General features: G+C 38.5%; 1 protein-coding gene across 1 annotated transcript; it reads left to right on the forward strand.

Moving 5' to 3' along the window:
* The first annotated feature begins 4,633 nt into the window (after positions 1 to 4,633).
* On the forward strand, positions 4,634 to 27,086 carry LOC113235028 (exportin-6-A). Its single transcript, XM_026470552.1, has 19 exons — positions 4,634 to 4,946; positions 5,498 to 5,695; positions 6,048 to 6,219; positions 6,537 to 6,666; positions 6,771 to 6,909; positions 7,982 to 8,148; positions 9,303 to 9,426; positions 9,571 to 9,653; positions 10,318 to 10,426; positions 11,406 to 11,498; positions 15,028 to 15,205; positions 16,343 to 16,475; positions 17,743 to 17,869; positions 18,376 to 18,516; positions 21,088 to 21,294; positions 22,088 to 22,269; positions 25,014 to 25,187; positions 26,315 to 26,507; positions 27,031 to 27,086. Exons 1-19 carry the CDS (start codon positions 4,749 to 4,751, stop codon positions 27,043 to 27,045), a joined length of 2,763 nt encoding a protein of 920 aa, XP_026326337.1. The 5' UTR covers positions 4,634 to 4,748; the 3' UTR covers positions 27,046 to 27,086.
* Positions 27,087 to 27,586: the final 500 nt, after the last annotated feature.

Raw genomic sequence — 27,586 nt, forward strand, 5'->3', positions numbered from 1 at the left:
ATTTTCAGTACAAATCGGCAATTTCATACTTTAACCCCTATTATTTGAAAAGAGTAACTCTCAATGTCACACCGGCCAGTGTGTAAAAGATTGTTCATCCATGCTCTGACACTCCTCCTCATTTATTTACACCTGGCTTTCCTTATACTATGAAAAATCCTTGTCAGTTATGAACACTCAGTACACATCCATTTCTCTACAGCAAAACTCATACTTGCCCTTTAACACTGCTTTACTGGCAGAGTTCCTCCTGCTCTGTCTATAAATGAGAAAACTGATTTTAATAAAAGATCTTTATTAAAATATATCTAAAACAAATAATGTGAAAAAAAAACAACTTGACATGAAGAGAGTTCTACGAGGTAACAAAGTATATTTAACAAAAGTTTTTTTTTCCCTTTTGAATCTGCAATCAGTCCACCAGACTTTAGTCAGATGAGTTGGAAGATAGAGGGTGTTACAGAAGATTAAGAAGATTAATCTTCCCTTAATTGCACAACATATCTGCTCTTTTCAGTCTTCTAATTGTGGTTGGCAGCAACAGTACTTGGGGCAAAGGGTTACGATGAACTTCTAGTCGATGCCCATAGTGAACTGTATAGCGTTTCGCTTCTTCGAGAATCTGCATTTCCAGATAGTTGTGCATTTTGGAGTAGTAAGTGTAGCAGGGTGCAGCAGTTAATGCCCTGAGAATGCTATTTTGGGCTCTTTGAAGGCTAAGTAAATTTGTTTTGTAGAGTTGATCTCAGTTCTTTTGTTTTTTATATGTTCACTCCATATCATCCTACAATCCAAATATAATCCCAAATATTTGACACAAGAGTGGTAGAGTGTCAGGACCTAAGTTGACCGAGGGGCAGGTGTCACGTCTAAGCGCAAAAGTGATGTGATGAGACTTTGGAGCACTCACTTTTATGCGCTATTTGTTTATCCATGCATTGGTGTCATTATGTTGGAGTTGCAACATTCTGCTTGCCTCATTGGGATCGCGATTACAAGCTAGTAATGCGGCATCATCGGTGTAGGTTGTAGGAAGCACAGATCCTTGAGCAACTCCTGCACAGCAACTGAAGAGAGAGGACCGCGCTTCTTGAAGTTTTATTTGGAACATTCTGTAAATGAGGTAAGAGACCATCATAGGAAAGAATGAGTGAGGGAGTAGTTTTTAATTTTATAGAAGAGTCCCTTGTGCCAGACCCGATCGAAAGCTTGCTGAATATCAAGAAAAGCCGCAGAGCAGTATTCCTTTTTTTCCAGGCATTGTCTTACAGTGTGATACTCTTTTTTTTTTCCTTATGAATGACTTTTGAGACTACACAGCCTCAATTCTGCCAGTTCCCGTTTTCTAGCTTCATAAACGTTATGGACGGTGTGTTAGAATTTTGTTCGGTGACTCAGAGGGAGAATCGAAGAGACTTTTGCACAAATTGAATTCTAGAACAAAGGAAACGGCACAAATTAGACAACACAAGTCGTTAGACACATGTATATATGTTAAATATAGTGTTAGTGTATGAATAATATTTACAGTTTAATATGATTTACATATATGAATTTAAAAAGAATATGATACATTTTTGGGTGAGAAGATAGGGCCAAAAGGCATTCAAAGGAAGTAGGACGAGGGATAGAGGGAGGGAGGATGTCATATAGGGAACACCGTAGTTTAGGGCAGTCAAAAAATATATGGTCCACGTTTCCTTCGTCTGGTCTAGACGCATTCACACAATGAGTTATCTTTTATCCTAAGTTTAGCTAAATGAATAGGAGTACACGCGTGACCTAAGCGAAGCCGGCATATTGTTGACGTAGTTTTTTTATCTGCTGTATGGAATTTGAAAAACCATGGTGTTGTAGGAATTTGGGGTGGGATGTCCGCATAATATTTGCCCTTTTCTTTTTGGGATATCTCCCAGTACTTCGACCAACGATCACGAAGAAGGGATTCTGGGAGAAGGTCGTGGGAGTACAAATTGGAGTGTTCAGTTGAACCTATGCGGGAAGCCAATTTGGCACAGGAATCTACCGTCTCATTGCCTGGGATTCCAACATGTCCAGGTATCCAAGCTAGCACCACGTTTACACCTTGCTTGTAACACTCAAAACAGGACTTGTTTAATTTTAAGTATAATAGCGAACCGGAAGGAAGAGTGGAAAGGGTTTGACAGGATGGATTGAAGGCAACTTTTGGAATCAGTAAAGATGATGGAATTATTGAGTTTATGAGACTCGACATAGAGAATTGCTTCCAGTAAGGCGATTGCTTCACCAGTAAATACAGAAGAGGAGGATGAGCATCTGAAGCTTAAACCTATCTTAGAAGAAGGGATCCATACTGCTGCTCCTATGGAACTTACTGCTGAAAGTTTTGAAGCATCAGTAAATATGCAGCGCCATCCGGAATAGTCGGAAGAGATCCTATGGTTGAAAATCCCTCGAGGATCAACAGAGTCCTTCTCTATATCAAAGTGAAAGAGAATGTTGAGCTGGAAAACAAGAGCTTCATAGGAAATACAATAAAGAGGATTGCGAGGAAACTGATTGAGTGGGGGAGGGAGTTGGGTGAATTTAATAAAGCTCTGAAGAAGGCAGGGTTTACTGTCCATGTTCCGAGAATCGAATAAGTCTAAGAGAAGATTTAATTTAGGAAGAATGGGGTGGTTTGAATTTTGAAGCAGTTTAAAAAGAAATCTGTCCGAAAAAAACTGTCTGCGAATATTCAGAGGAGGCTCCCCGCACTCAACTTGCATAGCATTAATGGGCGAGGACTTCATGGATCCTAGAATAATTCGCAGAGATTTGACTTGAACTTTTGCAATTTTATTTTGTCCAGATTTATTAGCTATATTAAAGAGAAAAGATCCATAATCCATATGGCTGCGAACTATAGCATTATATAAAAGTTTTTAGGAGTATGGATGAGAGCCCCACCACACTCCTGAAAGGGACCGCAGAATGTTAATATTTTTTTCACATTTAGATGCTACATGATCGAAATGAGGGATACCGGACATTCTGGAGTCTAGCTTGATACCTAAAAATTTGGTTGAATTTAATTGTGGAACGATTTCTTGACCTATGCGTATTTCAATCGTAGGGACAATTCTTTTCCTGGAGAAGACTATGGCACAACTTTTCGAAGGGGAGACAGATAGGCCATGCTCAAATAACCAGTCATTTAGGTATGACAGAGCCGAGTTCAATCTACTTTCTGCCTCTTCTATAGTACTTACTTTAATGTATAGAGCCAGGTCATCAGCATATTGGAGAACGTCGCAAAATGAATTGACAGATGACTCCAGGTCGTAAGTATAGATACTATAGAGCAATGGGCTTAATACAGATCCTTGGGGGAGACCTTTCCAAACGGTTTTCGGGGACAGGAAATTTAGGGAAGATTTTACTATCACACGACGCTCCATTAAAAGGTTGGAATAAAACGCACGAGCTTTTTAGGAATACTCAACTGGGTGAGTTTTCTCCTGAGTACCGGAAGCAAGACGTTGTCATATGCTGAGGCGATATCGAGAAACACCCCAACAAGGAATTTCTTTTCCTTGATAGCAGAATGGATTTCAGTCGTTAGCAAACTGAGATTGTCCATCGTGCTGAAGCCCTTCCTAAAACCAAACTGTGTTTTAGCTAGGATGTCCCGTGATAGACTCTGTACACTTGCTCCACAGTTGAATGTTGTTTTCGGAACCCAAATTGGTGTTCTGGTATGATTACACCTTCGCCAAGGCGCGAAGTGAATCTTGTAATAATTATCTTTTCCTACAATTTTGATAACAATGGTGTCAAGCTAATGGGACGATATGACGTAGCTTCGGTAGCAGGCTTGCCAGGCTTGTGGATCATAACAATTTGAGATGTTTTGTCAGAGGTTAAGTAAGTGAGAGGTTCTGAGAGTGGCATTGATAAGAATTGTGAGGAAAACAATACACTTCCTAGGGAGCTCCTAAAGTAGCCTTGTAGAGAGCAAGTCCATCATCGATATTTCTCTAGCCAGTTCGCGTGGAGACGTGTGTCGCAGCGGAGGAGACAACTGCCAGCAAGTCTATTTCTGGATCCTCGAGCTCATCACTATTATTTGGTTTGAACACATTAGCAAGATGATTTGCAAACTTTGAGATTTGCCTCATATTTTTCCAGGTTCGTTTGTGCCCGTGAGTTTTCAGATCTGATTGGAGGGGAGCATTGGTGGGGTTGAGGCAGGCTCTTTGTTGCTTTCCACAGAGAGTTTACTCCTTACCTCTTGTGAATTAGGATAATGTAAACAGATATGTTCTCTATCCTTTGTATGATGGATTAATTTGCTGTTTTGGCCAGGAGAACTTTCAAGTCTTATTGCTCGGTTTAAACGTGTTTTGTCATTTTTGTACTGCCTCTTAACGGTCTAGATTGAGTTTTGGTGATATTTTTACTCATGGTGACTCATGGTCTCTTTTTTGTTATTGGCTAGTACTAATTTGCTGAGCGTCGCCGTTGCTCTTGACTACATCTCGCTGCATCACGTCGTCATGACGATTATCTGTGTAACTGTTGTTTTCAGTTTCATTATGATCTATTTTGTTGCAATTGTCTAAAACAAAACAACAAGCATTACATAAGCGAGTAACCGGAAATCGAACCCACCAACTTTTCATTTAGCACACATGGTGCTAATTTCAGAACTACTGGGGTCAGAATAGCGGAATGGTTTCACAGTAATTATTTAAAGATTTTTTGTGTTCTAGGCTGAATTGGAGATGAACGAGGCGTTAGCGTCGCTAGAGATGCTCATGTCGGAGTTCTTCGCACCCACAACGAATAACTTTCGCAAACGAGAAATTGAGAGCATGCTAGAGAACTTTTCTAGTCGCCAGGACTCTTGGAAACACTGCCTTATCTTTCTACAAAAGTCACACAATCAATATGTCTTGATGTTTACTCTTACTACATTAGAAGTGAGTATCCCAAGTAAATATCTTAATACAATTATTCTGAATTTACTTTAAACGGTATGTTATGTAGCGGCATTTGAAAAAGTCAGAAGTTTTGTTTAAAAACAATAACTTTGCGAAGTTCGGCTAATCCGTAGAATAAAGATCTACGTGTAAGATTGCTTATTCTCAGAACACAGTACATTTCTATTATTGTTCTTCGCTGTGGTTATCAGATAGACCGTTGTTCAATTTTATATTTCCGAAACGAAATAACATGTAAACATTCTGAATACACCTATATAGATAGGCCTTAGTTTGAATAACAAGATTATGTATTTATCCTTTTTTCGCTGTATTATCACATCGGACTCTGTTCTTCCGATGAGTCGAGTTACTAATATCAGTTTATAATATTTCAAACGTACAGATGACAGCACATCAAGCTACACATTGAATCTTGTCCCACTGCAAAGGCCGCGATATTCGAACAAAAGTGTATAGCTTGATGTGCTGTTGAATAATGAGTAAAATATATTATAAAAGGGATTTTTAATATTCGTCTATTGTTTCAGAATATTATAAACAGACAATGGATTAGTTTATCAGACAATGAGAAGACAGAGATCAGATTGACATTATGGAATGAGCTCATGGCTAAACATGAACTGATGCCAAACTTTATTAGAAACAAATTGGCTTCTCTCATGGTCGCCATAGCTCGTTATGACTGGCCCCATCTATATCCTGATTTCTTTGAAAACATTGTGGAGGTGAGATCAATTTGATGCGAGTTTTATAAATTAAAAAATCGGAAATTATAACAATGAATGAAAACATATAAGTATAGTAATGATATAAACACACATGCAGTAACAACTTGTTGTTTGTTGATGTCAAATCACCATTTCTTTTTAATTAAATAGTTAAACGCAAGTGAAAGTGATATGAATCACTTCAATTGTAATGCAATGTAATAAATAGTACACAAGTATATATGTACTCCTAAAGTATTTTTTTTTGTTTTATATAACAGAAATGGCCTTTTCAATTTCTGAAACAGTAAATAACTTCAGTAAAAATTTGTTGATATAAGTAGACTACGTGATGAGCCAATATTTGCAGCTCATACGGTGCGACGGGCGTCGTTGCGTGCTAGGGCTAGTCCTGGCTGGTGCGGCGAGTGAGGAGCTGGGCGCAGCGCGGGACTCCGGTGTGCTCTTGCCCTCGGCGCGGCGCAGTCAACTTGAACGGCTCATGCTGAAAGGCACTCCGCAAATGCTCTCCGTTTTATCAGGTACTTGTTAATGTAAATATAATCTAAAAATAGCCTTGTATAGTTTTTTATCAAATTGAAAAAAGTACAAAATTACTGTAATAGAATCGAGTTCTTAGGTTTTCGCGATTGTTACACATAGGAAATGAATGGTTGACAGTCATTCGTGACCATGGGACCTGTAAAGGGCCCGAAACGTCGGTTTGTTTGAAAAAAACAAAGATACGCGATTTAAATCCGGAAAAATAGTTTCATTTCCTACACTGTAATAGAAATCAATATTTTTTTGTACCCATAAAAAGTCATAAACCATTTTTGAAACTATTTTTTATTTACAGCTATATTAGAAAAGTATGCCCAAAAAGAAGGACAATCCGGACCTCCGCCGTCGCCAACCAGTGGCATTCCACAGACTTCTACCCTCCCAGATTTACTGGCAAACGCTCATGATGTCCATTGTACAGACAAGTAATATCTCAAACTTATTCATCACGTTCATCTTCAATCACAATTTAGTTCTTTTTGTCAACATAACAGAAAATACCGAAACACATTTTACTCAATATTTGCAGAGCTTTGAATATGGAAATAGTGGTTAAGTGCTTAACCACTCTGCAGCATTTATTCTCGTGGTTGCCTCTATCTTCTCACGTTCCGCCTTCACTAGTAACGACTGTCTTCTACTGGGGTAGCATTGCGACTCAGTCACAGGTTAGTATTAATTAACTTGTCTAGTTTACTGCATTGTTCTATAAAATAGTATGGTTTATTTGTTTTTTTTAATGATATAATTATTTGCATTGCATTTGATCTCCAACTTACTTGATGGAAAGTGACGATGAGGTCGACGATGGAGCCTGCACATTAATGCCTATTCACTCTCACCTTGAAAAGGCCCAGTTATAGCGTTCAGGGAATATGCCTGCAGCAAGGAATTCCACTTCATAGCCGTTCGCCATATGAATGTGGAAGAGTAACGCTTCGTGCGAATCTTTGCAATATCCACAACATGGGGGTGGAACCCCAGCCAACGTCTAATCCCCCAATGATGGAAAGGTGAAGGCGGAATTAAATCCGTTGCGTACTCTCTGTGATACATCCTATAAAATATCGATAAGCAGACAACTTTACGGCGGTGTTCAAGGCTTTGCAGCTTCGCCTCAACTAAATCCGAGTCATCTATAAGCCACATAGCACGCTTTTCAACTGAATCCAGGTGGCCAGTTGGTATTTAGCAGAGTCATCCCATTGTATATTCACATATCAATTTCTATTTAACTGTCTCCGTGGTCGAAAGGTTACCAAGCCGAACTGCCACGCAGAGGTCCCAGATTCGATTCCAGGGCCGGGAGAAATTTTTGCATGGCCTACATTTATTTCTCCCGTGAGTTTGGATGTAATTTGTGGTTGTCTATGTGTGTGTCCATGGCACCCGTGACACAGGGTTTCCCTAGTGCGGGGCTATGTTGAGTGTGTGCGTTATTATAATTTACCCTATAGGTATAGTTTACTGTACTTGAGACGTCAATGTACAAGGTCAAGAGACGTCAAGCTTGACTGTGTTGACTGTTGAGTTTTAATTGAAAATGAAACTATTTTTTCGGATCTAAGTATATTTGTTTTTTGCAAACAAGCCAATAAAAAAACTAACATTTGAAAAGGTCAGGTCAAGCGGCGTACGCTTACGTTATCGTAATCCACAATAATCCTAACTGTCCGGCTTGGTGTGCTCTTGACTATAACAACAATATAGGTAGTTTGTATAAAAAGTCCTAAATGACAGAGTATGGAGGCAGCACTGGCGGGTCTGGGCGGGGTGTGCGAGCTGCTGTATCGGCGGTACGCGCCGCCGTCGTCTGCTGCCACCGCTCTGCGGCTGCACCACGCGGCGCTGCGCCTGCTGCGCCACCTCACGCACAACCAGCATCATATGGCGCACGCTCATCATGAGTTAGTGTCAACATCTACTCTTTAGTTGACATTTTTCAATTGAGGCTATCAGCGCAAAAGTGGTGTAACCCACATTTAATTTTTTCTTTACAATATTACTTTAAATTATACTAAAGTACATTATTGTTGTGTGTGTGTATGTATAGTTTAGTTTATTTCTCTTAACATTACAAATTTCATACAAATACAATTACATGTCATTTTATACTACTCGTCGAAAAGTGAGCGTCAGTTTACAAAATAATGATGAAATAATTATATAGTGAGTCATAAGTACAAACAGTGTACATATACAAAATCAACATAATTAATTAAACTAATAAATAATTGAATGAAACTAACAATGTCAAGTGTATACAGGAAATGTCAATATGGATTCTTTATTAAGAATTAGTTATTACTAATAAATGTATATTACAGTATAATAATACGGTGAATGTCAAATTTATTAATAAATATAATAATTTAATTATTTATTAAGTGCTTTGAGTGTACTCTGTTACTCAGTAAAGGGTCTTTTCCAATAAAAAGTTATTCAATCTGCACCTGAACGTTTCCTCACAACATTCGTTTTTTAGTTCGGCAGGTAGGTGCTCATAGTAGATCGGTCCTATAACCCGCGGGTTTTTTTCGTGAAGTGCAGTGCGACGCGGTATTGATCGGAGTTGTCCCTATATATATCGTATAATAATATATACGTTATAATTGACATACAAAGTAATATTGTAGAAAAAGAAATTAAATGTGGGTTACACCACTTTTGCGCTGATAGTCTCAATTGTCGTTCTGAAAATCTTCCCATGTATATCACATTTTATCACAGCTCACGAGTCATTATGCATTGAGTAAAGTATGTCATTTAAATTGCGATAGTAACGTGATACATCCGCGTATTTTTCGACCTCGTTTAACTTAATTATTTTTTTAAATTTGTATTGAATTAATATTCAATTATTTTTTGTGAAATTACTCCATTAGTTTGTTATGATTATTAAAACAAAGAACACTTATAAAATATTCTTTCGTTCCGACGGGATTCGAACCAACGTGTACTAGCAAACCGTGTCAGACGCTATGCCAACTAAGCCACGGAACGAACCAGCGGACCTCATTTCTTATAATATATTCCTATAATTTAAATATTTTCTTTTCAGGTACCTAAATAAGTTAGCAGAGTTCCTAAAACTATTCGTATCGCTGCATTTCAAGAGGCTTGAGGCCGAACCGGAATTTGATGCTATTGAATTCTTGTCATATCTATTCCAGTATACATTCCAGGTATAATACTCATCGGATACTTGAGTATATTAAGTATATATATAAATATATTTGAACCGTGGTGTAAATGTATTAATTAATTATTAATATACCATGATTTAAAATCCTCCTTTCCATAAAGTGATTGGCAATTTTTTTTTTCAGGTGCCAACATGTGCAATATTCGTGAACTGTTTAGACATATGGATACAATTTATAGATATTTTAAAACCTGAAGACACAGCTAAGTAAGTTTTATAGATTTTATGTTCGTTTACAATATCTTTAACTTTAATAACTTAATTGCAAAATACAGAAAACTAGATACAGAGATATGCCCCCTGTACTACGGGTAGCTGGGTCCGTCCGTCAAGTGTGAAGACGAGGACCTGCGAGCAGCTTATGATTGCTGTCGATAAATAATATCTTGACTATGTACTAATTTTAATTTAATATAGATAATCAAATGCAGCTGTTTTTGTTAAAATGCATATGAATAAATTGATGTCGATACTAGTAGGCCAACTGTCAAAATAAGAATATAGAAGGCAATAACTGAGTTAGTAATCAACAGAATGATGTAACATTCACAATTCAGTAAATTGTTTGCAAAATTGTATCTTCTTTCACAATCTATCAATAAAACTGTCGACAACTACTACATAACTATTTACAATTTTCTGAAAACTGGCAACCCTACAAATGTCATTTTACTCCGTCTTCAAAAAAGACAGACTATAAGCTGTTGCAATAAATTTATAAAACATGATTGGTAGAACCCAATTTTGGTACATGAATAAATTAGTTACATTGTCAAGTATAGTTCCAATGTTTATGAACACAATGAAAAACAGCCAACTCCAGTCCCGTATAATATCGTGGCAATGTTTTCTAATATTTTTTTGTTTTTAGATATTGGGAAGCTCTACATGGTCTCGTGAATAGTGTTCTGAATAAAATACTTTTCCAGCATAATAAAATACAGCTCCAACACCTCGACAATGAAGTGTGCGACGATGATGTAAGTTAAAAAATATGTGTTCTTGGCTTGCATATCTATGGTGTTTTGTGTGGTAGTGGTTGGGTACTTTAGAGCCTTATCACACTGGCGATTGGAAAGCGAGGCGAGAGCGCAGCGGATTCGTAGCGACAACGCCGCGGGCGAGTTGTTGCTTCGGTTACAAAATCACTTAAATCATAAAGACACACACTTAAGATTGGCAATGTCAATTGAAGAAAGACTCGTAATTATAATAAGGTGCGTTTTTAAAATTAAATTCAGAACAGATAGTAATAAACACTTTTTTGCTTCTGTATTTACTATAATGAATAGTAAATTATAATGTCAACACGAAAAAATAATAATCAACATTACGGTGCTTTAACTAATAGCATTTGCACAACGTGATGTCCATGGCGCGGTTCGCAGCGAGCTCTCATTTCATTAAGAGTTTTGGCGTGGATACAAGCCCTTTGAGCCACGTCTTCGTTTAATTATCGGGATCCTCAGTAATATTTTCCATTGCGGTTCTAATACATTATGTTTTAGTTTTCTCTTAAATAACTTTGTTCTCTTATTTGGGTTTTTAAAATAGTCTTAATCGGTGGGAGTCACGTTATCTTCTATCATTTTGGACAAAAACTTTGAATTCGTAATTATTGGAATTTTTAGGATAAAGTCTTTTGTAATTTCATTTAAAATAAGGAATATAGTTCTAACTTTCTTCATTACTGTTTTTTTCCTCGTTTTTTCTTCATAATAACTTAAAATAAAAATAATCTTTGTAAAAGCTGTACTTGTAATGTCAAAAGCCCGCCATTTTTTTTCGCAGAGAGCTCTCTGGTGCTTTGTGATAAGGCTCTTATGGTGTGAATTATATTTTTAAGAAGTAAATACATATATACACAAAAAAGCAAATTTTTATTGATTTACTTTAACAAAATAGAATTTTATATTTTTATTAAATATTTTACAATTTAGTTGAATATTTTTGTTAAAGGGCGAGACTGAATGGCATACATTCCTAAAACATTGTATAGAATGCATTGCTCGCGTAGCGGAATTGGCTCCTTTGGACGTCTTTACGGCAGTGGTGAGTAATTAATCATATTTCGCATAATGCTTATATTATAAGCCTGCACACTCGTACCTGTATACGCTCGTAGCGAGCAAATGTTACGCAATGTGAGTATGACTTGAAACCCTGTTTAAAGGTAATGAAAGTATTTTTTCGGATCTAACTCGTATACATGGTTTTTCGTATGGTTGGTTGTATACGCGTATATTTGGTTTTTCAAACAAACTAACGTTTCGGCCCCTTTACAGGTCACACGGTCACGGTTACGGTTGACTTATAGGACTAACAAGAGACCTAGGGTCCGAAACAAAATAGTATCATTTCCTATGTGTAACAATCGCGAAAACCTAATAACCTGTGTAAAATTCAGAGGCAGAAGTAAAATTCTATACATTTTTGTAAACCATTTCTGACATTCATATATTAAAACACAAGATACTGGATTCCGGTCTTTATATTTCTGAATAGACTTATTTTTGACGTTTTAGATTGTGGGATGCTCGTCAGCTTTCTTCCTGGATTAACGTGATATTCATGTACTTTTTATGAAAATACTCCACTAGTTTGTTCTTATTATTGATACAAACAAATGTGGAACAAACACTAAAACTCCTTCGATCCATCTGGAATCGAACAAGCGTCTGTTGCCTAAACGTGACTCTTATAATATAGATAGACAAACAGTTTATTCCTGCTATTCTACTTATACACCAATATGGACTCTGGACATATTCTGAAATATGTTTGTATTCAGGCAGAGAACAAAAAGTAAAGAGAACGGACACTCTCCGCCCCTCCCTAGCTTTAGATACCGCGCCACGCCCCGCACATTGCCGGTCAAATTGATTGAAAGACAACAATGCTGTCAGCGAGCCGTTGTCGTGCGAAGACGGCTTTGATATTTGAATAAAGTTTTCATTTATTCATTACGAAACTTGTACGTTAATATAAAACATCATTTTACGTTACTATTTATAATGGTCGTGAATTGTGCTGTTTACCGCTGTTTATCATCATTTTCCGAAAGATGAAACGAAGTTAGTTAAAAATAACTTATGTCTGAGACTTTCAGTTATTGTTTTCTTCATTTATTTACTGATGTATGTATAAAAAATACAGATTTATTATATCAATATACTTTGTGAGCTAGTAGACAAGGGTTCTCGAATTTTCAATTAATTTTGCCGATAAATATTACGTAACGTAACGAAACGTAAAGTACGTAAAGTAACGAATATACCTAATTAATAATGATCAACTTGGACACGCAGTTTCAAATACCTTGGTTACCTTTTTTATAGGTATACATACTTATTATTTATAGGTATACATACATAATTATTATTATTTATAGGTGTACATGTCCAAAATATGACATTTTAAGTGCTTTTAATATATTTTTTAAATAAATCTTCAATAGGAAATGAAACTATTTTTCCGGATTTAAATCGCGTACATTTGTTTTTTCCGACGTTTCGATTTAAATCCGGAAAAATAGTTTCATTTCCTATGTGTAACAATCGCGAAACCTAAGAACTCGATAAATCTTCAATGTTACTCTAGTTAGTGAATTAATGAAAAATATTATATTATATCGATATAAATAGACATGTGTAATTATTAGGATTCTGGATTCTATTAATAGAATCATACAGCATTTTCGCTACTGTTGCCGCTCTGATCACGTAACGTGCAAGAAAGTGATGGGTAACCCTGCCACTTCACGCACACATTTGCGCGTCTGCAGATAGAGCCTTGCTATATGTATAGTAGTAGGTAATAATTTTCGACTGTTGTATGGAGTGTCCGGTGTGTGATACAGGCAATATATTGGAAAGTGAGACGTACTTATAGAGTGCGTTATATTCCTGATTCTGAACCCAAAGAAATAATAAACTAAGGAACTTAAACTTTATAAAAATTTTTTTTTATCGATTACTACTTGTGGACAACATTAGTTATCGAAATCTATGCACATCACTATTATTGCTCCGACGCAGCAGCGGGCGGCGGCACGGCTGTTCTCTGGCACGGCGGCGAAATACAAAGCACGGGTCGGGAGTGGGGGCGCGGGCGCATACGCGAAATTGCTGTTTGCAGAGACAGTGCACGCGCGACCTTGGTCTAACGAAGACGCGTAAATTATTTGTACTTCCGCTCGCCCGATAACTGCGCCGGCGATCGCGCCGTGCGACTTTCCGCAATAAGTGGTGATGGTGTGAGGCAAGCTATTGAAATGTTCCCAAATCGGAGTTTACGTGGAGGGGGTGAACAGTGTCGAAGTGTTGCGTGAGAGGATTATCTTAGCATTTTATACTGTGGGACAAAATGTGTTTGTGTTGAACAATTTAAAACAAAATTTACTATGCCGTGCTAGACTACGCATTGTGGAAATTGGTGGACATTTTGGACACTTGCTCCGTACCACGTAAGTGTAAATAAACTGTAAAGAACTAAAAAATCAATCATTGTAAATAACTTGATTTCACATTTTTAACTACGCTAAAAACCTCAATTCTTATTAAATGTAATCTTAATAAATGCAGTTACTAAATCATAAACTTATCTTTTAAAACTTTTCGATGATAATTAAATTTTTATTGAATTGATATTCAATTCTTTTTTGTGAAATTACTCCACTAGTTTGTTATAATTATTAATACAAAGATCGAACACTCAGAAAAAATTCCTTCGATCCGGTCGGATTCGAACCGACGTCTTCTTGCATGATAGTTCAAGTAAAAAATAATTAACATAAGCTAAAACGTAATCATTTTGATAACAGCTTTTTCCATCATAACATAAATGAGTGGGTGAGTAATTTAGATTTAAATCCGGAAAAATAGTTTCATTTCCTATGAGTAATTTAATTTTTATTTTCAAGAGAAATGAGGTACTTTGTCGGTACTAAGCCCGCGAAAAAGTAGGAAGGGGGACGTAAAATCATTGTTATTGTTGCTGTCTCACTCGGTGCTCGATTGGTAGTATTCCCATTGCACTCGAAATCAAACGTAAAGGGAATCGGTTTATTCCTATGTACACTCCAAAACACATTTGTTGATTTATTTTTGTTCTATCCCATATCCTAATTTTATTTTAGTCTATGTTAAGTTGTAAAATGATTTACTATGACATGTGTGAATATGTCTCACTTTCAAATATACAGCCTGTATTAGATTACTTTTTGTCCGCTTCATTAGTACTAAGATTCTTTGGATCAGTTATCTATTTGTTATCAACAAAGACAACAAACAATTTTCTTTCTTTTTTTTAATTAGATATATTCAGTGTTGTTATGTTGGTCATACGATACCACTCTAGACATCATGGATTTATAAATATATACATTTATATATATTTGAAAATTCCTAAAATATTTGCACTATTAAATATATTGTAGCAAATGAAACCCTTCGATTGATCATGCCACATTAACATTTTAATAAAAAGCTTCTGAGGTTTGGACATAAACGTGCAGAAACTTTTATATGAAATCATGGTTGTCATGAACGATCTATAACGATGTTCGCATTGTGTCGTGCAGCTGGAGCGCTGGCAGTGCTTGGCGGGCGTGCACGCCCGGGCGGCCACGCGGACCGCGCCGGGCGGCGGCGGCGGCGGCGCAGGCGCAGGCGGCGAGGCGGAGCGGCTGCTCGCCGCACTGCTCGACCTCGCCACGCTCACGCGCGTGCTCGGCAGACTGGCCCCGGCACTGCTTTCAGGTTACTATTCTCGCTTGCTTTAAAGTAAGCATCCCCTTGTTCGACAGTCCTAAGTTAGTTGTCAAATAATCCATTAAATAGAAGTTCTGCCCAAGAATTTCCATTAAATGTATGTTTTTTTATATAATATTAAGTGACGAACAAGTCATGCGCCTGATGGTAAGCTACACCCTGTCCATAACAGTTGCCGTGCCACTAAGAGCTTTAAATCGCAAAGATCTGAGGGGCACTGCCACTGCACCCGTCATCCCGAGACATAACTTGACAACAGTGTTGGGCGTTAATCAATTAAATTTCAATCAATAATTCAATCAGATTAAAAAATCAATTCAATTGAAATCAATTGCAATTGATTTTAATTGCAATTGATTTCAATTGAATTAAAATCAATTCCGGCCGGTTAGGGGCCGCGGTTGGGAACGCCGGTTGGGAACCCCGCTTGGGGGCCCCGGTTGGGGCCCCCGGTTGCGGACCCGGTTGGTCACAACCACAATTGATCAATCGTTAATTGCTGTTTCGCAATTGACAATTAATCAATTGTCAATCTTTAATTGTCAGAACAATTAAATTTTGCCCAACACTGCTTGACAAGTCTCATGTGTTTTAAATTTTTATTGAATTGATATTCAATTATTTTTTGTGAAATCACTCCACTAGTTTCATGACTAGTTTGTTATATTTATTAATACAAATATCGAACACTCAGAAAATATTCCTTCGATCCGGCCGGATTCGAACCGACGTCTTCTAGCTTACCGTGCCGGACGCTATAACAACTAAGCCACGGAACGAACCAGCGGATCTCACGAATTTTTCTATGTGCATGTGTCGTATCTTTATATTTGGTTTTTTCAACGACTTTTTAGTTGTAGTGCCATCTACGAGAAATCTATGAAAGCTTTATCACCAAGTCTCATGTGCCTGTAATTTCACCAGCACCCTTACCCTTCAAAACCGGAACACAGTAATGCTAACATTTGTGCTTGACCGCAGAAATAGGTAAGGTGGCAATACTTACCTGAACGAACTCTATGACAAGGAGCTCTACTGCTGTCTCAAACTTGTTCGAACGCTTTCATTGTGAACTTTCACGTGTGAGATCTTTTTAACTGCATAGATTGTATTAAACTTGTATAGATCTCGACAACGAGCGCGGTGCGGCTGCGCGTGCGGCTGGCGCCGGGCTCGTGGAGCGCGTGGCCGCGGCACTCGCCGGCGCCGCGCTTACGCGCCCGCATAGGCAAGCCATGCCCACGCAGTACGTGCAAGTGTAAGTACTATTGTAGGATATTTAATTTTACAATCCTGAACTCTTTCAGCGCCTAAAACTCGCCACCGAGCCCAGACGTGTAATCGCATACTTGAGCAGCATGATGCTCATCGGCTTATTTTCTATCGTCATCGTCAATCCATTGATTTAACGATAAAAACTTTCACGATTTTCAGATATTATTTGACTTTTAATTTAGGACCTAATCACGTATAAAACATATTTTATTTACTTCGACGTTTCGGACATATTGCAACGTCTATGGTCTCGAAGTCCATGTCAACGTCCATGGATTGATTGCAGTTGTGGGAGTTTCTATATTGGGCAGACAAAACGCACCATAGAGTTAAGAACACATCGCTGTTAAGAACCGTCAGCTCAATAAGTCTTCCATAGCCGAGCATTTGCTGGAATCAGGACCAAACCACTGGATTGAGCTTCATAATCCCAAGATCCTTTCTACAGAACGTACGTGAAGTTATGGAAATTAATAAACACCGAGAAGTTTCAACCGAGAAGACGGTTTTAAGTTTTCATCGTCATGGGATCCAGTTATCAGCAAATGTAAACGACATTAAGTATCTCCCGACAAGTCGCCGATGTCGTGAGTGTTGTGTGTGGGTCTAGTGAGAACCCTAGTGCACAAATAAATAATGAAGATCAAGTGCGGGTAGTTAGAAAAACCCGCACGGCTAGAAGATGCTGACACCCGCCTCTTCCGTCACTTCGAGACCATGGACGTTGCAATATGTCTGAAACGTCGAGGTAAATAAAATATGTTTTATATGTGGTTAAGTCCCGAGTCGAAAATCAAATAATCGTCAATCCATTTATAAATCCCACTGACGGGCACAGGTCTCCTCGAGTCAAGCACGCGTTGCGGTCTCGTTGAGGACTTCACACGTTTTCCAACGGTTGTGAACCTTTGACATGTAGGCTTCATCTTATTTACTATTTAGTTGTTTTTTGGTTGGTACGGAAGTAAACACAATTTCCGGTGGCATTGAAAGTGTTGATCTCTTTTATACGATATGAGGAAAATGAGTTATATCAACAGAGGAAGCGAAACAAATTTCACGATCGTAGCAAGTGAAAATCTGTAATAAGCGTCCATTGCGTGTGTAAGTGATGGCATGTGTGGATATTACAAAATCACTTCCCAAAACAGAAATAGAACACATTTCCAGAAAACGGTTTGTCGGAAAATTATTTGGCAACCATATTTTCCACAGTACTTTATATGGCGCTTTTATTTCTTTCTTTATAGACACGCGGAAATGTTCGCTTGTATGGGTGCGTGGTGTTGTTACGCGAGCGAGTGCGGCGTATCTTCGCACATTATGACGTCACTATTCACCGCTGCCGAACCTTTCTTACTGCCACATGATTCACCTGTGAGTATCATATTGTGTAGTAATTGTAGTTCGTTTTTTAAAGGTCTGTTCTGTGATCTTCCTTTAAATAAATAGATAAAAATAAATGAATACAAAGATCGAAATCATAGAAAAATTCTTCGATCTGACAGGACTCAAACCTGTGTCTTTTGCCAATCTAGGGCAACCGCTCTACCAATTGTGCTATAGATCGAGTCAGCAGACCTTACGAATTTTTCTATGCCTTTGTTATAGACCTTTGTTTTTGGTTTTAACGGCTTTCTTTACTTGTGAGAAATCTATGAATGATTTTCTTCACTCAACTATTCTCACTCTTAGTAGTTATTCGTTTGATGTTCCTAATATTCTGGTACTTACTGACACAGTCCTATTTGGCACGATCTTATTCAAGTGCTCCAAAACGGGTTGCATTAATTTGAACTTTTAATGCAGTCTGATGACGACACGTCATAGTCTTAGGGATCGCGATCTCCTTTTAATTTGATCTTGACCGCATTTGATTCCAGGAACCATCATTATTAAGCCATGCCTCCGCGCACCTTTTACTCAGCATGTCAAAAAACATGAAGTTTGCGACCGATCCTATCCCGCTCGTCGGCGATCTGTACAACCATGCTCAACGCTCACTACATTATTTGGAACCAAAGGTAAGCGAGTTTATTTTGACCACTTTTACTGCACGTTTTTGATGCGTCATAGAACCGAAACAGAAATATAATTTATAATTCAAGTAAAAAAGAAAGTATGTTGAGAAAAGTAAAGTGACATTATCTGTATTTGTTTAGTATGCATGAATTTTTATCACTAATAATATCTTAAAACCAAAACTTAGCAAACACTAGCGTAACAAATAAACGTAGCAAATATAGCGGTTACGGTAGCGGTACGGCTCACCCGTCTCAAAACGCCACCTGCGCAATAATAAATATATTTACTATAATCATAAATTGTCGTACTATAGTGCGCGCGGAACTAGCTGGCCGCGCCTTAGGTAGGGACAGGGGTGAGGGGGCGGGTTGCTTGCTGCTCGCAACGCACATGAGATTAGACAGTGACGACCAATCTCGAGATATCGTGAACAATAATTGTTCAGTTATTGAAAAGAAAAAATTAAAGCCAATTGAACTTTTACAAGTTTATATTATACCTATCTAATTAATTGCAATGTACAGTCGGCAGCACATCAGGCCGCCACAAACTGTCAGATTTCCTCAATTGATTTTCAACTTAAAGTCCAGGGAATAGAGTATAAAATTGATTGGATAAATTTGACATTTATGTATTGATGGACTTGCTGTTGTCCGTACATTGCAATTAAAAGTAAAATAAACCAAAAACAAATTAAATGAAATTCTTCCGACATATTTGAATCATTTATGAAATTATTATTAATTAATTAGTGTAACTAACACGACTTTGTATTTATAGATATGAAATTACTCTGACATATTATCCTCTGAATCACTTGATTCTGAATTGTCTGAACTTGAGTCAGAATCATCTTGTAAGTTTATAATGAATTCGTCCATCACAGTATCATATCTCATATCATGATTCCAGTATTCTTGTTCGTTTTTTTGTACGTGGTCGTCGCATTTTTGCCATTGTTCGGCAGAAAATTCAGAAAATAGTCTTGTTAGTATTGTAATTTTCTCGTCCAATGTAGCATTAATGTGATCTCTGGCCAGGCAATTTTTTATATTTGCCCACACAAGCTCGATTGGGTTGAGATCTGGATGATATGGAGGTAGTCTTAGAACAGTATGACCTGCACCTTTCAGAAGTTCATCAATCGTGTATATTTTTTCTGATTGGGTCGTATTAATCAAGCCCAAGAGTTCAGCTTTGACCATCGTGGGAGAAAAGGGCACGTTATGATTTTGCAACCAATTCTGCATATTAATTTTCATACAGGACATAGTCGGTTTCTTCTCAACTTGCACACAGTGGTAAGCTGCATTGTCCATAACTATGACTGAGTTAGGTGGAAGTTTAGGTATTAACTTTCGATCAACCCAGTTGTAAAAATTTGTAGAGTTCATGTCTCCATGATAGTCTCCTGTTTTTGAATCTGATTTAAAAATTAGCAGAGCATCGTCAACTAACCCGTTCCGACTACCAGCGTGAACTATTATTAAACGCCTTCCTTTGCCTATATCTGCATAAACACCAGGCTCCGACGAAGATTGCCAACATTTTTGGACATTATGACTTTGGTTAACGTAAGTTTCGTCCAAAAAGAATATATTTCGTTTGTCTTCTCTGAATTTTCTTATGGCCCTCAAATATTTCACTCGCCATTCAACAATGTTTGGTCTCTCTAATAAAAGGGATCTCTTCGATTTACATTTTTTAAATGAATATCCCAGTTTGTGCAAAAGTTCTCTTAAATAAGTTAATCCGCAATCTAAAATATTATCCTCTTTTAACACAGCATTTAGTTTTCGTAGACTTGGATTTGTTTTCTGTACCGTATAAAACTGATTTATTTTTCTTCTTATCACTCCTAAATCAAAATCATCAACTTGTATTTTCTTTTTTATCTCTTTTGGCCTTCGTGGAGAACTAAATTTTGCTTCCCCTGTATTTTGCAAGGATGTTTTACTTTGAGCAATCACTCTCCTTACACTTCGTTCTGATATCCCGGTTGCTTCTGCCACTAATTTATGAATATTCGCATCAGTTTTATATTCTAAACTATTGACATCGGCTTTCCGTTTTTTAAAAAACGTATGCACTTTAAATATTATTTCCTTAGATTGTCTTTTTATCGGCGGACTCATCTTGACATTGCAATCTCTTGTGCGTTTTGTCTAAACTAGCCAGAACTGTCAACGTGTGTTGCCGCCGCGAAGTCCGGCGCCGAACTGAGTATTCTGAGTAATGACATCAAGTGCCCCCGCCTCCCCGTCCCACCGCTCACATACCTAAGGCGCGGCCAGCTAGTTCCGCGCGCACTATAGTAGAAGTAGTAAAAAGGAATTGGAAGATAAATCATTATAATACCGTAGGAATGTACTTCTGTATGCGAGAATGTTCTATTATTATGATTATGAATACAAAAATCGAACGCACAGAAAAACTTTTTTTTTTTCGTCGACCCGGCGATAATTGAACCCACGTTCATGCTGCACCGTAACATTGCTCTAACCATCTGAGCTACGTATCCTGTTACCGAGTCGTGTTCTATTATTGTTAAACATTTTATTTTATTGCAGACTGCAGCAGTAGTTCGAGAAGCGTTACTATCGTTAGCATTGTCAAGGAGTACAGGTTCGAATGGGGCGATAGTCGGTGGCGAGACGGCGCGAGCGTTACTAGCTGCTTGGACCAGTGCCCTGCCCGTGGCCGGACCAGCGGTAGCGTTGCCCCCTCTCACTGCTTTGTTACATGCCTTTGCTACACAATCTACTCCTGTCAAACGAGTAAGTGGAACTTTATTGGCCTACTACAACTACCTAATCAACAACAATTACGGCTGCTATAGTGTAGTTTGTGCAGGGTGCGGCGCGGGAACTTCCTTATTTAAAAAAATATCATAAAACATAAGGTATTGGCGATATTGTTTTTATTATTTTTTTTACATGGAGATCATCTATAGTTTTGGTTAATTACTTCATAAGGTGGCCTCCATTCTGGTCAATACAATGGGAGAGTCGAAATCGGAGGTTTCGGACCGCTTTGAGATGTCTGGTCCTGGTATCTTTTTCCACACACTACCAGTCTTCATAAACGTGTTCATCCACTGAACAATCGATTTTCGTTCAAGATTTTCATCAGAGATCAGGAATTGTCTCCTGAATGCACGCTGGGTTGCAATACGGCCGTTAGAAAAGAAGCCGCCACAGCGAACGCGCGCTCCTCTGTCTTCCACAGCGCTGCGCCCTTTCGAATGCATACAATTCCCCTGTCCAATGATTAACGGCCGCTGTATGGCTCGAGTTTCAAAAAAGGCAGTTCCCGCGCCGCACCCTATACAACCATTGCATATGTATTTATTGATGTATTAAGAACGAATTTTCGATTGGTTTGGACATTTTTTATCCGTTGCCATGGACCTCACAGGTCAATGTCCGCTGCGTACGTTTTCGTTGGACATGTATCAGGCACAAAGTCCAAATATTTATTAAGTGACAAAATGTCTGTCCTGTCAGGTAGGAATTATTGTATTGTATTGTCCTGGTTCCTTTACACTCAATTTGTACGTCCCTTATACAGATATTAGCTGAAGGCATGGCTGGTGCAGCGGAGACGTCGCTACGCATGCTCTGCGAACCAGCATACGCCATGGCCGAACAGGAGATCACAGACTACTTTCTCGCACTTTTCACTGCAGTGTTACCTCAGCTAGGCAACTTCGCTTACACTGCTATCGACGTATTCCTCGAGGTTGCGCAAAGGTAATACTAATAATTAATTTACAGATGAACGAGGTTAAGTAAGAAATAAATAGTTATTTGTTATGCAAGGCTGCACACTGCAAAGTTGTTGTTTTATGCGAGTGCTTGTTTTTTTTTTTTTTTTTAATATATAATAGACACACGCTTGGCCACAATCTCACCTGATGTTAAGCGACGATGTGACCGACGATGGAACGCGTTTGCCTAAAAAATGCCTATTCACTCTAGCCTTGAATAGCCCCAAATTGTACTTTTCGGGAAATACAGATGCCGGTAGAGCATTCCATTCCTTTGCCGTACGCATCAGAAAGGAGGAGGCAAAGCGCTTAGTGCGAATAGGTGGAATATCAACGACATAAGAATGGAGTGCTCCGGACCTTCTAGTCGACCGAAGGAGGAACGGTGAGGGGGGAACCAAATTGAAAAGTTCCTGCGCACACTCCCCGAAATGTATCCGATAGAAAATTTGTATTGAAACCTGAGCAAGCGAAGGACTCTAAGATTGAGTCACGAGCGAAGCAAGTGGTTCAAAAATAGAACCCTGAGTGTAGCGAGGGTTTCAAATCACGAGATGCAAAAATACTTTGCTGCCGAGCGAAACACACCTTTTCACTTCACTGTAGCGAGGAAAATGGTAGATGAAAGAAAACAGCTGAAATATAACAAATCAGTTTTAATAAACAAGATTAGTTATCGTTGCCAATTTAATGTCAATAATAATAAGATTAAAATATACTAACGGATTTAAATAATGTACGACAAATCGCATAGTTGTACGTGTCATTGTTTTTTTTCCATCGAAAGAAAAAGTTAGGTGCACCACAGTCCATAACCAAATTCGAATTGTAAAAACCTTTTTCACGTTAACGTGGAAAATACGCTTTTACGCGTAGATTTCTAATGAGAAAGAAAGCCTTTCCGAGCTAGTTAGGTGAAAAATAAATTATTTTATGAAATGGCATGATATTATAGCGTTTGTAGTCGCGTAATCGTGCTTGTTCGTAGCACATTACTTCCATTAGACAGACTGTAAATCGTAAGGATCAATTTACATTGCCGCGGAATGGAAAGGAAGCGAAATTTTGCAACGAAATAGTTCCTAGCAAAATGAACTTTATCTCGGAACTCGGGAATTTCCACAGCTACCATCTCGTATCTAGTCTGTACGTTACGTAAAGACATTAATTATCCTATGTACAAAAACATAATAATTTCTAGTGCTATTCTCGGCAATACACGTTGAGACTTCAACATTCGACATCAATTAATTTTTATGTATATTATTATGTCGAATTTTGTACAAATTCACTACAAGAAATAATAAAGAGCTGGGCAAATACATACATACAAATATTACAAATGTGAAAATAAGCGTGTACTATAAGTAATGTACCGATATTCCAACTAAACGTAAACTCAAATATCCGTAATTCCGAAAACCGATTTATAATTAAACCGTTACGCTTTCGAGTAATTTTGATGCTTCTCACAAATCCAAAATTAGCTTTTGTTTTGTAATATTAATATTCCTAAAAAAATACATTTGACATTATGAAAATTCGAGCTAATGTTATTAGTTTCGGGCAAATGTGTTTTCTGTCTTCTGATAGGTAACCCCAAGCTGTACAACGAATATAACAATATTTTGTTAATTATTGTTAACGTTTAATAAAAAGCCATTTTAAAAATAAGATTAAAATCAACTCGACTCTATAGTTTCTTTGTTCCAAATATTTAAATCGCTTATGGTTCGAACAATTGAAAATGACCAACAAGATTATTTAAGCTTCTTGAAATTGACGTTACACGTCAAAAAACGCAGCTCCGCACTCCCTCGCGTTGTGAGAATCGTCTTAGGGTCGTATTCTAGAACTCTACTCAATGCTAAAGCACTTGATATCATACTCAAGTCCCTGCCATTAGGGTCGTATTTCCAGTGCTTGTGTTTCCAGTGCAATCCTGACTTGAGCATTGAATAGAGTTCTAGAATACGACTCTTAGGGTCGTATTCCAGAACTCTACTCAATGCTCAAGTCAGGACTTGAGTATTGCAGTGAGCACTGAAAATCATACTCAAGTCCTTACCATTAGGGTCGTATTTCCAGTGCTTGAAATCATACTCAAGTCTGCTCAAATCCTGACTTGAGCTTTGAGTAGTGTTCTGGAGTACGACCCTTAGAGACATTCTAATTTAGGTTTTTCTAGGAACTAATAATCTTTAATTTAAAATCTTTCTTGAGAATTATACTATTTAACTGCCTCCGTGGTCACGGTTTCCATGCCGGACTGCCATGCAGAGGTTCTGGGTTCGATACCCAGGCCGGGAGAAATATGTGTATGGCCTACATTTATTTTTCTCGTGAGTAGGGTGTAATTTGTGGTAGTCTATGTGTGTGTCCATGGCACCCGCGACACAGGGTTTCCCTAGTGCGTAGAGTGTGTGCGCTATTATTATTATTATATCTGTCAAGTAAACTAATCTATATTACGTTTAAAAACCTAAAAGTTATTTTAAATTTAAAGACACACTTCCCTCGAAACGGGAGCAACGTTATATCGTCGGTGTTTTGTAGAAAGGGCGACAGCGCCATTTCGGAAAATTCACCACTGTTGAAATATTTACGCCGTGTTTTAAATTAAATTTTAAAACTTAATTAAAACCAAAGTTGTTCCCACTGCACTGTAGTCGTAGCCCTACGTGTGTTGCAGCGCGGACCGCTTTCAGTAATGGCTTTGTTTCGCAGAAGCGGCGGGTCGAGCAGCGTGGAGCGCCTAGTGGAGTGCGTGCGTCTGGGCGTGGAGGCGGGTGGCGCCGGCGTGCGCGTCTCCAGCGTGCTGGCGCTGCACCACCACGCGGCCAATGCGCCGCAGCACGACGCCCCCGACCTCGCCCGCGCCGCACATCGCCTGCTCGCCAGGTCAGACGTCTTTTAGTAGCAGTAGCACTCCTTGTGAAAAAGCGATAGGTATTTAGATAGGTTATAGGTAGGGTATATGAGAAATCCTAATTTTGGTATGAAAACGTTATTTTTAATGGAACGTTTTATTAATCACACTCAAGTAACTACTGCTCATTGTATTAGGTAACATTAACTACCCCCGCGTGGCAGTATGAATTGAGCCTAAGAAAAACAGAAAAATTCCATTGTCGATTGCTATTTAACCATATGTCGTGTCCAATACGCCTTTGCAGGTAAGTACTGCACATAAATTTTGATTGCTTTCGTGGTCGAACGGTTACCCTGCTGGACTGCCACCCAGAGGCCCCAGGTTGGATTCCTGGGCCGGGAGAAAGATGTATATGGTCTACATTTATTTCGCTCGTGAGTTTGGGTCTAATTTGTGGTTGTCTATGTGTGTGTCCATGACACAGGTTTTACCTACTGCGGAGCTATGTTGAATGTGTGCGTTGTTATTATAGATACATTTGCTAATTTATTCATTCATTGGGCGCTTACACTATTTGTAAAACGAAATAATGTGTTATATTATTTAATACATTATACTGGTAATACTTATACCATTAGTTCATTATGTTACCGAATTGTTATATCTAATGTTTAGTAGCAATAGAGCTCCTTGTGTAAAAGTTCGTCCAGGGAAGTACTGCCACCTTGCCTATTTCAGCCGCCAAACAGCAGTGTGAGCATTACTGCGTTCGGGTTTGGAAGGGTAAGGGGTGATGGTGAAATTACAGGCACATGGGACTTGACAATTTATGTCTCAGAGTGATGGGCGCAGTGGCAACGCCTCTCAGACCTGTGCGATTTAAAGCTCTGAGTGGCACTGCAACACCTGTGTTAAGACAGGCGTGTCGCTTACCACCAGGCGCACGACATATTCGTCCCGTCACCATCATAAAAAAAAAGAAGGAAGTATGGAGGGTTTCGACCAGAATTAACGCACAGGATAACTTTTATTCCAGATGCGAATGAAGTTGCGGAGAAAATATTATGTGTACATACAAAGTGTTAGATTCTAGAGCAAATAGTTGTTGTGTAGTATAGCTTTGATAATTTATGTTTGGAATGTCCAACATTTGCAGTGTTCTAGTCCATCGATGGAGGTACTTCTTCCCGCACAAGTGCGAAGGCGCGGAGGGCGCGCGGCGGTTAGAAGAATTGCGCGGCGCGTTGGCAGCTCTGGGCCGCGCTTTATTGCAGCCCGATATCGACTTACTGCGGACAACTTTAGCTGCCCTCGATCATTTGCATGCAAAGTGGAAGCTCTACCACAAGGTGATTGTAATATTCTTTGAAGTTACACACTTTACACATTTGCCTCACTTTATTGCTAAATTGTATAATTAATTGGCGACATTTCTGGGCTGAGATATACTGGGTATCCCACGGCTATGCGTTACGGAGGATACTTTAAATATTGTAGCTAGGATATTTTGGTTCATGGAAGCATTATTTTATTTTTAAAACTAAGTAATACTACTTTTAAAAAGTTGCTGACTGTAGTGTAGAGTACAATATAAATATATTTATGTTCTTTGACTTTCAAGAATAAATCATTTGGGAATCGAACTGAACAAATGTGAAAAGAAAAGTGGGTCAAATATAAGGTTTTGTTACTTTTAAGTCACATAGTATCACACCATGAATAAAAATGAAATGTAAAAAGTAGGAGTAGAACTCCTTGTGAGTTCGTCTAGGGAAGTACTGCCACCTTACCTATTTCTGCCACCAAGCAGTAATATGAGCACTACTGCGTCCCTTCCGATTTGGAGGGGTAATGGTGCTGGTGAAATTACAGGCACTTGGGTCATGACAACTTACGTCTCAGGATGACGGGCGCAGTGGTAGTGCCGAGTGGCGTTGCAACTGTTATGGAAAGGCGTGTCGCTTACCACTAGGCGCACGACTTGTTCTTCCCGTCACTTGGTATAGTAATAATAATAAAAAACACGAATAATGTTTTATTGTCGATATTCGTCTTTCAAGATGGGACACCCTGTATACATAAACTGGCTCTTTTTAAATACGACTTGAAATAATAATAATAATAATAATAAATCTTTATTGTTTCTCTCACAAAGTCTTAGTATAAATACAAAAACAGTGCTTAATTATCTAAATAGTACAATATTTAAGTCTGTGTGAGAGACTGGCATCCGTACTAGGAGACCTGTATTACAGATCACCAGCCCCTCCACACTCCGGACCAAAGACAAGTACAGCTTACTTATACTTAGATAGTTACATCAAGAAATGACTTATTAATAGACTTAAGGCGCGAGGGTGTGTGTATGTGTGTGAAGGTGTGTGCGTGCGTGCGTGTGTGTATGTGTATGTGTATTTGCGTGTGCGTG

The sequence above is a fragment of the Hyposmocoma kahamanoa genome, unplaced genomic scaffold (assembly GCF_003589595.1).
Source record: "Hyposmocoma kahamanoa isolate Upper Pololo Valley unplaced genomic scaffold, ASM358959v1 86971, whole genome shotgun sequence".
Taxonomy (NCBI): domain Eukaryota; kingdom Metazoa; phylum Arthropoda; class Insecta; order Lepidoptera; family Cosmopterigidae; genus Hyposmocoma; species Hyposmocoma kahamanoa.

What these genes read in the sequence shown, in the direction of transcription:
- LOC113235028 (XM_026470552.1), top strand. Translation starts at nt 4,749, where the DNA reads ATGAACGAGGCGTTAGCGTCGCTAGAGATGCTCATGTCGGAGTTCTTC. An exon ending in ATGGCGCACGCTCATCATGA is followed by an intron (nt 8,149 to 9,302) that starts GTTAGTGTCAAC and finishes TTTTCTTTTCAG; the next exon opens with GTACCTAAATAAGTTAGCAG. An exon ending in TACTGCCACATGATTCACCT is followed by an intron (nt 17,870 to 18,375) that starts GTGAGTATCATA and finishes ATTTGATTCCAG; the next exon opens with GAACCATCATTATTAAGCCA.